The sequence below is a fragment of the Paramisgurnus dabryanus genome, chromosome 15 (genome assembly GCF_030506205.2).
Source record: "Paramisgurnus dabryanus chromosome 15, PD_genome_1.1, whole genome shotgun sequence".
Lineage (NCBI taxonomy): Eukaryota > Metazoa > Chordata > Actinopteri > Cypriniformes > Cobitidae > Paramisgurnus > Paramisgurnus dabryanus.
Window position 1 is genome coordinate 16,216,453 of NC_133351.1, and position 10,796 is coordinate 16,227,248.

The 10,796-nt window shown below is 35.6% G+C and overlaps 1 protein-coding gene across 2 annotated transcripts; it reads right to left on the reverse strand.

Annotated features, from left to right (window-relative positions):
- Positions 1-409: 409 nt before the first annotated feature.
- On the reverse strand, positions 410-10,064 carry phf11 (PHD finger protein 11). 2 transcript variants are annotated; one of them, XM_065251691.1, is made up of 21 exons: positions 9,692-10,064; positions 9,183-9,287; positions 8,925-9,058; positions 8,802-8,842; positions 8,399-8,484; positions 7,350-7,372; positions 7,086-7,150; positions 6,823-6,908; positions 6,581-6,606; positions 6,425-6,456; positions 6,167-6,246; positions 5,939-5,961; positions 5,795-5,847; positions 5,100-5,191; positions 3,269-3,297; positions 2,929-2,981; positions 2,813-2,847; positions 2,494-2,584; positions 2,000-2,413; positions 1,814-1,885; positions 410-1,284 (listed from the first exon to the last, which is right to left on the reverse strand). In XM_065251691.1, exons 1-21 carry the CDS (start codon positions 9,815-9,817, stop codon positions 1,199-1,201), a joined length of 1,752 nt encoding a protein of 583 aa, XP_065107763.1. In that variant the 5' UTR covers positions 9,818-10,064; the 3' UTR covers positions 410-1,198. The 2 variants fall into 2 exon arrangements, with proteins under 2 accessions (XP_065107763.1, XP_065107764.1); XM_065251692.2 differs by having other exon boundaries at positions 2,929-2,960; positions 9,692-10,063.
- Between the last annotated feature and the right edge of the window lie 732 nt (positions 10,065-10,796).

Genomic DNA, 10,796 nt, shown 5'->3' on the forward strand with positions numbered 1-10,796 from the left:
GATGTGTTGTTACCCGTTTTGTTTCAACAATGTTTGTACTTTGCCTGAAACTTTAGCTAGAAAGTATTATGATCATCATAGTGTCACAACTGGTCAGCTACAATATTTGTAGTTAGGGATTGGGAGATAAAGATTTCACCCCTGTACCTAATTTCTAATTGGTTAAACTGATGGTGTTATAACTCACCCCATGTGACAACACCCCGAGTCTATCCTACCCTACCAGACAGGGATATGGAAAGTTTGTAACACTATTGAACCCCTATTGAACACTCTCTTTTTGTTTCTATTGTCTTGATGTCTCAGCATGCCTAGACATAAGTCATGACAGACAAGAAGAGGATTCAGCAGAAAACCGGGAGCTTTGATGGTTTCAAATTTACAGTAAATGAACAAAACCAGAAGCAAATAAAGCAATTTACATTACCATATATTTATGGTATAAATAACACATTAGTTAATTTTCAGTATTAACCGTATAAAGAAAAAATTAACAGAACAATATTTAGATATACATATATGAAAACTGACATAAACAAAAGTGAATGTCTAATAAAATACAAAACAAAGTATATTGTGAAAACTTTTCAATGCTCCTGAATTTGGTTTAGGTGTATGCTGCCATCTAGTGGCTACAAGGAAAATTCAATATGAAGCCCTAACATGAGCATAATAAAGCAAGCCACACCAATAATTCATTCAAACGTCCCTTTAGGCACGATCATGGTTAAGGCACTACACAGCTCACAACAGCTCGTGTTGTGAGCTGTTAGATCTGTTGCTTCATAAACCAAATTGAGGTCATAGCAATAATTCAAGTACATGTTTTCTACGGTCTACTTAGGCTTACAATATTTTTAGGGATACGTGGCCCTGAACATTTAAACATTGTGAGCATTGTCTCACTTCCGCACTGTAACATATACACTAAAGTCAAAATACACAATATTTCTACAACTTCTGTACAATAAACACAATGTACTCCCAAACTTGTATTTTGAAAGTTTTTTGATTTATATCTAAATAATCCTTAACGTCAAATATTTTTAAAACACTGACATATGTGCAGTAGAAGTAAATAAGATAACTATTATTCATTTAAGGCACTTATCAAACTCATACTTACTCGTTGCTTAAAACAATAAAAATCATGACAAACCCATAAAATGTAGTTTTACTATACAGCAGAATATGATGCTTATTTAGATGAAATGCCCAGCACAGCTCTCGCATCTCTCAGTGCTTCTTTTTTCTTCTGCAATTCCTCTTCCTGCTCTTCCAGGTCTAGAAACAAAGCAAAGCACCAGGAAACAGTCATCTAACAGTGCTTTTTAGGGTTAAACAGAGTTTGCACAACTGGGCCCTCATTTATAAAATGCTGCGTTGAAACTATCGTACATTTGATCTTACGATCATTTATCACAAATGCGTACGTGTGATTCATAAACCGAACGTAGGCGCAGAAAACACCCCTTTCTTTCAGATGTGAAATCTATAAATGCAAATATTTTGAACTTGTCCGCAGCTGAAACTTTAAATCTCCGCCAATGACTAATTAATGTCATTAACATATAAAAGAGCGCTTGTCAATGTTTAACCCCTTTTCGAGCAGCAATAATGGCTTATATTTCCAAAAACCTGCAGAAATGAGACAAGCAAAAGTGCGTATGTCTGCTCAGACCCTGACGTGGCACTAAGCACTTTATAAATGAGCCCCCTGGACCGAGAAAGTCACTAATAAGAATATTGGTGTGATGCAGGTGGTCCTCAATGTCTATGGTAGTAACACCAAAATGTACCCTGTATGTTGTACCTTTTTCCAGTTGGGTAATTATTGTAGGTAGTCGTCCAGATGCCTCTAATATCTTCAGAGCAACATCAAAATCTGTGAATTTTTTTAGAGCAAACATATTAGTAAATGTCTTATCTCAGCATTTTTACAGAATTTAAGTTATAAACCTAAGTCTTTGTATCGAAAGTGAATTAAGATTGTACCCACCCTGATGACTGGCTTTCTGCGACTGTATCTGTTCTCTCAGGCTGTTCAGCTGACACACGAGCTCTGAGAAAATACTTTCAGTGCATTTGGCCTCATTACATCTAGCCCAAAATTGGGCGGCACTGGACACTGAGCTCGGTGTCACAGTCACACAGCAGGCATCCGCCACGGCAGGGCGATCAAGTGAAAATCCTGCTGGGTGATCAGGTGTGATGTGAGATGCTGAAAGCGGTTGGACTACAGATGCTGTGGGTCTTGAATGATCACTGGATGACCATGGATGATGAGAGAGAGCTTTCTTTGAATGTTCCTGTTGAGGTGTGGGGTTAGCAAAACTTGGTGTGTCATCGGTTGGAGCTTTAGGCTCAGGGTCTGGGATGGCACGGGAAGGTGAACCAGGTTCTATACTGCTCTCTGAAAGGCAGATAAGAACGCGCATATGTACAAAACGGATTCTTGGACCATTTATTCAATAAAAGGTCAGCAGCATTTACCTGATTCCAATGAGTGTCCTGAATCCATAATAACAGTACATGGGACAGTGACACTGTAGGCCTTTGGTGGTAACAAACTCTGAGAAACATCCTTGCAAACAGAGAAAGAGCTCTGTAAGCAGTCCTATTGTTAACTAACACAGTAACAGTAATAGAAAGTGATAAAGAGTATTGAGTATATAGAGTATTAAATGTACAGTTGGAATATTAATACAGTAAAATAAACCCCAATTTAGCACTTTGTTGACCAATCAAAATCAAATATTCAAGTGAGCTGGGTAATGGACAAGAAATGAGTGTAATGTGTTGTGAAACTCACGGTCTCAATGTCAGTATCATCACCATCATCATCTCCTAAAAACAATGAAGGTATTTTACAGTAAGAACTTCAAGATGCTCTCCCATTTTTAAGATATACACAGTGTTTAATTGTACCTGTGGTCAATGGATTCAGTTCTTCTGAGGGTCTGCAGTGGGACAGGAAAACTCTATTAGGGAATTTCCATAGAAATACAGATACCATAATAATCAGCAGTAATTTACATTAGTAAAATAGTTACATTTTTCTAGCTGCAACAATAGCTATATAACTCATGGTATGTTGTGATAAACTGTAGTTACTGTGGTAAATGTTTGTAAAGGTTACTGACACCAAACTATACAGACGTAAATGCATCTACATCTAGGCATTTAGCAGACAAATGACACATTATATGAAGTATATTAAATATGAATGAAAATAATTGTATTATTAGGTAAATGGAATTAAACATACCTTGTATTTTTAGTCACAGGAGTTGAATGCTGTTAAACAAGAGAGCTGCAATGTTAAAAAACGCAAAACTGTCCGGTGCGAAATTAAAATGTAAAAGATTTGAGTGACATTCAAATATTGCGTTACATGAATAACTCCAAAACGAGCTAGTATCGAAACAGACATATGACAGCTAGACACAAGACGTGTGAGAACAAATAGGTTTTGAAGTTATAAATGTACTGATATATCTGTTTGCATTTTAATTTTGCAAAATAAGCTTATGTCACCATGTCTCAAATGTATCGTTTTATTCCAGTAGACATATGAAGAGCTCAGATGTAAAACCCTCTAAGTGCTTCTAAGATGTTTTATTGTAAATGCACATTTTTTATCAGACCCTTAATGAATTCTGACAAGTTTTTGAATGCCCGAGGCCAGAATAAAGCAGATTTGAAGCGAAAGTATTTTATGTATTTATAGTGCCGAGAGCATCCGCTAAATGCCACCTCCATCAAAAAAGATTTTTTGATGGAGGTGGCATTTAGCGCCTTTTGCATCTGAGCTCCTTATATCCTCCTGAGACCCGGCCCATTGACTTGTGTCCTCTGTAGTGGGTTTCAGACCTCTAAGTCAATCATAATTTGTTTAATCTATTTGAATCCCACTGTCCTGTCAAGAGGACGTCCTGGGCTTTTTAGCAATACCATATTAGTGGGAATGGGTCTTACAGATCACACGAACTTTTTCAAAATAATGACAATTGCAATTTTCACAGTTTATGGCAACAAGGGAAGTAAGTAATACTTTTTGCAGATTATATATTTCTTGATAATATCAATTGATTTTTCAACATGAGAGTCTAGACTTAAAATTTGGCAATATTCCAATAATTTTGACTCTTTCGAAACACAACTTTTATTTGATCTCCTTTGTAGTGGACACCAGGACTTTGTTCTTATGTTTGTTTGATTTCTTGTAATAGGCAGTTCTATGACAGATGCAGAGAAGTTTTTGAATAAAATAATTTTGTAACATTTTACAATAAGATTGTATTTGTTTACATTATTAAATGCATTAACTAACATGAACCAACAATATAGTTTATCAGCATTTATTCATCTTTGTTAATGTTAATACAATTGTTCATGTTAGTTCATTGTGCATTAACTAAGGTTAACCAATACAACCCAATTGTAAAGTGCTACCAAATAATTCATAGAAAGGCACACCCAGATGACAGAATTAGGAAATATGGTGCAATATATTTGCCTCAAATATTAGACAATCTAAAATGTTTTTAGATGCAGAATCCCCAGATGCAAAGCAGAACATTTGTGAGATGGAATAAGAGCAACATGTTCCTGTGTGTCTTCAAGAAGTGAGAATGCTACATCAAATATCATCTTTGATCAAATACGTCATTAAAAACTCGTAACCTTTAATAGCACATTGTGGTGAAAATGAAATTGAAAACAAAAATTGAATCAAGATGGATGAAATTCAGAACATTAAAGTCCCATTGTCCATTACAGTGATGTCGTCATAAAATTAGAAAATAAGTGGAATTTTTTTTTTTCAATGTGTTTGTTACCACCCCAACACTTCTTCTAGAACTTTTTTCCTGGTTCCCAGGAGGATATATTTACCCACTTGAGTCATTGGGATTACTATAATGATGTATGTATGTGTTTTTGGAGCTTTGACATGTTGACCCCCATAAAAGATGATAATATGATATAAAATTATTATGTGTGTTCAAATGTTATATACATCTGGGATGGTACGAGGGTGAGCAATAGCTTTAGTGAACTATTCCTTTAAACAATCAGATTTAATATGTGACACTTACTTTGTGTTGAGTTGGAGAGGTGCATCCTCCTGCCCGTGCCACTACTGGAGAAACTACAGGGTCATTGCTGGTCTCATCGTCAAGTTCATCATCTAAATTACATACATATTAAATAAATTTTTACAGGTCAAGAAATTTTATTTCTGATGTTTAACTAGCAATAGTAATATAACCAATAATACAGAGTGCAGCAGCAATGGTTTGCAGCAATTTTTTTAGGCAAAAGCCGGAAGCTAGTTAGCATTTTCGCACTTCCAGTTCCATCGTCCAAAAGTCAATTTTTTTTATTAAATTGGGTTAAACTCCTTAAATAAGATCTTGTGTTAACATAAACCCAAAATGTTTAAAAAAAAATTCTACAATGTTTTTAAATGTGTTTAATAAAGTTTGAAAGAGCTGTTGGACGCTTGATGGTGATGACGTCGATGTCGAGACCGTGGTACCTATGGTTAACTTTTAATTTTTAGTAAATGCATTTAGACTTAACAATCCATAAAAGTTGTGTTCATCTGTGAAGATTATCTTGTTGAACAAAACGTGTAAATGTCATAATCTTTTGCTAAACACAGAGCTTATTTTTAGCGATAATAACTTTCTATTGTATAAATGAGTGGGCTTTTTGGGGAGGAAACCAGTATCCCGCTAACTTCCGGGTTGTCCTACAAAAAATGCATCATCCCTGGGGTACTCTATACCTGAGTAAAGTATAGATATCTTCTTCAACTTTCTTCTTGGAGCATCTGGTGACCTTAAAAGAGCCCAAACATGAGATTATTCATAATCCTTACAACAATTTTTGGTTTTATTAGGACACACATGCACAAACAAACTATACTCACGATACTGGTGAATCAACTTCCATCTGGTATTAAATAAAAATAGAAAAGAAACTTCAAAGTTTATTCAGGAAAAGTCAAATCTGTTTTATTTAAATAAAGCATTTTGTTCTATTAAGTGCAATGTTTACTACAATCTATACTTTTGATTCTTACATCAAACATCAAGTGTGATTACAGTGTGTGTGTGTTTATAATGAGGTAGGCAGTGTGTGTTTGTTGTGTCCTGACCCTGTCATTTAATTGTCCTGGACTGTCTTCTGATCCACCACCATTATTCATAGCGGACGTTGAGGGCCCATATACCAAAGCTAACAAACATACCATAAAAAAACAGTATAAATGTATCTCATTATTAGAAACGTTTCTGTACAAATAAACTCAAAGAGTCAATATCAATGTCAGCACCATCAGCACATACAACAGATTATTAAACTTCTGCCTCTCTTTCCTTTACAAAGAGAGAGACAAACATAATGTCATCTTTACCTTTGGATGATGGATTGAGTTCACCACAGCGCCTGCAGTGAGACAGTTAAACTCTCTTAGAGATTCACAAACAGCTCCATCAAAATTTTGTCAGTATAATTGGATGTTTCGTGCAGGGTTTTTGCTTAGATTAAAGAGTGAATCAATCAAACATACCTCGAATCCTCAGCAACAGGAGCTGACTGTTAAAAATGAACAGAGACATGAACAGCTTTCTTTCATTTACTGTTTTTTTATGATTCAGACAAACAGACTTTTTGAGTCAAAAGATTTAGGGTATGAATCCGATGAAAGATTTAGACGAGGCTACTAACAATGTGTAGGCAAAGATATACATTCACAAACGTTTCAAATGAAAAAAGTAAATCTAATTATGTAAATAATCATGAAAAACTTACATTGGTTTGTTTTGGAGGTGTGCAGTCTTCAATATCTGACTCTACTGGAGCAAACGTGGGGTCACATGGGGTTTGAATTTCATCATCTATAATGATAATATATAATTACACTTAATACAATATCTGTCATCAGCACAAACTGTTAATTTTATCATTCTCATGTTGATGAATAAACAAATAACTCTCTACTGACCCAAAATGAACTGTAAATCTGGTCTTATTATTGTGTTATTGTAATAATAAATTAATGCAAAAACAAATACCAAAATCTAAAAATTGTACAGGTGATATCTGCTTCAACGAACGATAGGATCCCAATTCTGATGACCTGAAAGAGCCCAAACACATAAGCATCACACTGTATTACAGTCCACACACTAATCCTCTCCAAAAATGACCACAACCATCCAAAGAAACAATTGCTTTTACATAGTTGTGGAAAGGTTTAAATTGTTAAGAGAAAAATTAAAACATGGGAAAAATCTGTAATAAAAGGTTATGATGTTACATACAAACTGCACACTCACCCTGTAGATGAACTGGATTCCCTCTGATATTAACATAGAGAAAGAGAAGACAACAAATTTCTTTACTATGCAATATGACATAATACTCATACTTCTCATATTTCAATATAGTAGTCATGTTTCAAATTTCAATAATGTGCAGTTGTATCTTATTCACCAACTACCAATAATCCCCTAGCTGCTATATGTACTGTATGTATTTAACATTTTAATGAGCTGACTAAGGCCAGCATCACAATAATATCATCCAACCTTGAACAATTGATACCTTTATATTTTCACAAATATTTTATAAAAGATGGATTAAAAACTTTGTATGCATGTTGCATGTAACAGATAAATTTGTAGTCAGTGTACACTTCACTACCTGTTTTTATGCAGTATTCCCTAATACACTGTGTTTTCCCTTTCTTTTATATACATTTATATTCTCAAATCATGCAAAAAATTAAAAACTTACAATGTACAACAATCTTTGCCTTTCAGCCTTTTATCTCCAATAAATTCGTTAAAAGGTTAGGATTTTGTCCATTTTGTACCATTCATCTCATATTTGATGGTTTAATCTAATTTGAGGTGGCATAAAGAGCAAAAACTGTTTAAATCCCCCTGGACATCCCTTTTGGTCAGTACTATATACCAGATCACAGTGGTCCGCTGCATCCTTCACAATCTAGCACTCAGAATTAACCCACAATAAGAGGAATCAGCAGTTTATATATAAATTTCTGGGCGTGTCGTGCTGCAATGTAATTTAGGTACACAAAACCAGTTCTCAATCCTGATTCTGTGGATCCATTTTTTTTTCACATTTTGTACGCCTCTTTTACAGTACCTGGCACATTTAGCTCAGTTCATAAAGCTAACAAAGACATACAAAATGTGCAGAGCAGTGGGTGCCCAGGAACAGGATTGAGATCCACTAAAAAAGCACGCTATCTGTGGGAGCAAATAATTATCAGTGAATTTTCTCAATTGTGTATTTAAGAGGATGAAAGGTTAATGGTGTGTGTGTGTGTGTGTGTGTGTGTGTGTGTGTACATGCTGACCCTGCCAGGCCTTTGTCCATGACTTTCAGATAATCCACGTTTTTTAGGCCGATTCAGACCAGAAGTTGAGGCACCATTTACTGAATCTGGGAGAAAAAAGGACCAAAATAGGTACACACTCATTTAATCTTTCAAACTCAAAAATTGGAGTATTGATAATTATGTTATTATATATTATTATAAAATATATAATATTATAGATTATTATAAAACAAATCTGAATAATTTAAGAAAATCTTGCAATCCAACGATTATATTGAACATTACCAATGCACATTATATTACATAATGCTGGAAAAGACCCCTTAAAATTGTATTTTATTGTATGTTCAGATGCTTGCACTAAAAACTATACAAAGTTAGGCAAACTAAATGAAATTAAATTAAAAATGAAAACACTTACCTGTCCTTTTGGGTACTGAATTGTGCTTTTCACAGAACAAACTAAAAGGAAACAGATATTATTGATAAACTGTATGTCTGTAAAATAATTTGATTATGATATAAAAAAATGACAGAATCCTACATATAACGGCCTTTGGTACTGTCTTCAATGACTTCTGCTTTATCTTCTCTGGAGCAGGGATAATGGTATGAGCGCTTACAACGCTTCACCTCACATCCTGCTGTAGCACCCCGTCTATTGCAGTGGTAACAAGTCTATAAATGATGAAAACAACAGTATATAAAGACCACGTGGACAGGATTGTTTGGTAACAGTTTACATTGCAGTGTAACCTATTTACTAAAAAAATGGGTTTGGCATGTTTTTTATGATACTCACTAATTTTTTTCCTCTGCAAACTTCTTTCTTTATATCATCGACAGTGAATCCAAACAGGTCATCATAGGTAGGGGAGTTCTTACAGTAGATTCCTGAAGCAAATAACTGTGCAGATAAATTAACAGTATGAACACATGGGATGGGACTGACCTGCTTTTGTCTGAGACCTTCTCAACATACTTTGGTCGATAGTGTAAAACAGATGGACAAACCCCAAAGCTGTTTAAAATGAAATGAGTGAGTGCAAGCCTGAGATACCGGAATGTTTAGTTCCAATGCGGTGGATGGTTGCTTATTCTGGAAAGGTTTCTTATAGGTGGTTAAAATTACTTACTGAGGCAAAATAGTCCACTGATTCAGTTCGAGAGATATTGCTTGCTGGTCCTTCAATGTAAGTCTATCTAGTAGTCTATCTCCTAACCCTAATAAGAAATAATAATGCTGGCCTTGGCAAAACTACTAATAAATGTTGTTATTTCTGCAAGTTGTCGAGTTGTATGCAAACTCACCAAACAGTTCTGATGTGCTGAAATGTGGTCTTTGGATGAGAGAGCTCCAGTGATCTCAGTTTCGTCTGATGTCCCGCACAGTACACAAGAAATATTGTTGGGTGTCCGAAATCGATCAGATCCCATGTTGAGATATGTGTGTTTACATTAAAGAAGTCACATGTTATTTAATTGCACGATGGCGATGCGCATATCATATCACCTTAACTTAAATACTTGAATCCAGTTTTGTTTACCAGTCTAGTTAAGTTTCATTTCTGTATAAGCCTGTCATCTGGCGTCGATCACGGAAGCAGATTGTAGGTTATGCAGATAAGCAAATGTAATATGATATACTTTAGTTCCGCATCGAGAGCGCGGCATGCTGTTGACGCATGCGCACTACGACTGTATTATCATACTACTATGGCTGTGTCGTAAATAGCCCACTTTACCAATATATAGGGCACTGTTTGATAGGAGAGCTATTTTGTAATGGTGTCTAAAATAATAGTGGAAGAGTGTACAATCAATATACACTCACAGCTAGCTGTTATCCACCCACAGTTACAGGCTCGCTCTGAATGAATTCCCACGTCTCGACACAAGATGGCGCCCGCAGTACTTCTAGTGTCCAAATTTACTCTCGTTCGTTTTCATCTACTTTCCGGCCAGAGGGCATTTTCGGACACAGCCCCGACTAGTTTACAAAATGTTCACCCAAATATGAAAATCTTCTCACCATCCCAGATCATATGACTTTGTTTCTTCAGTAGAACACAAAAATTTTATATTAAAATACTGTAACTGTTATCTTATAATATGGTGCTCAATATGACGAAGAAGCACGTCCAAAAAACTCCCAGCCATAACTTGAATCTCATTGGTTCTTGCAAGACACAAAACAGACGTGCCACCATATTTGAATGTGATGCACTTATAATGACATAAATATGCGACATATGATATAATAGGCTTGTTCGACTTCATGCGGCGCCGCAAGAATCGACAGCCTAATGACGTCAAAGTACCGCGAGGGCGATTCGCGTAATTCTATGGAAGAGTTTGCTTTTAAATCGCTCTCGCGAAACTTTGACGTCATCCGGCTGTCGGTTCTTGTGGCGCT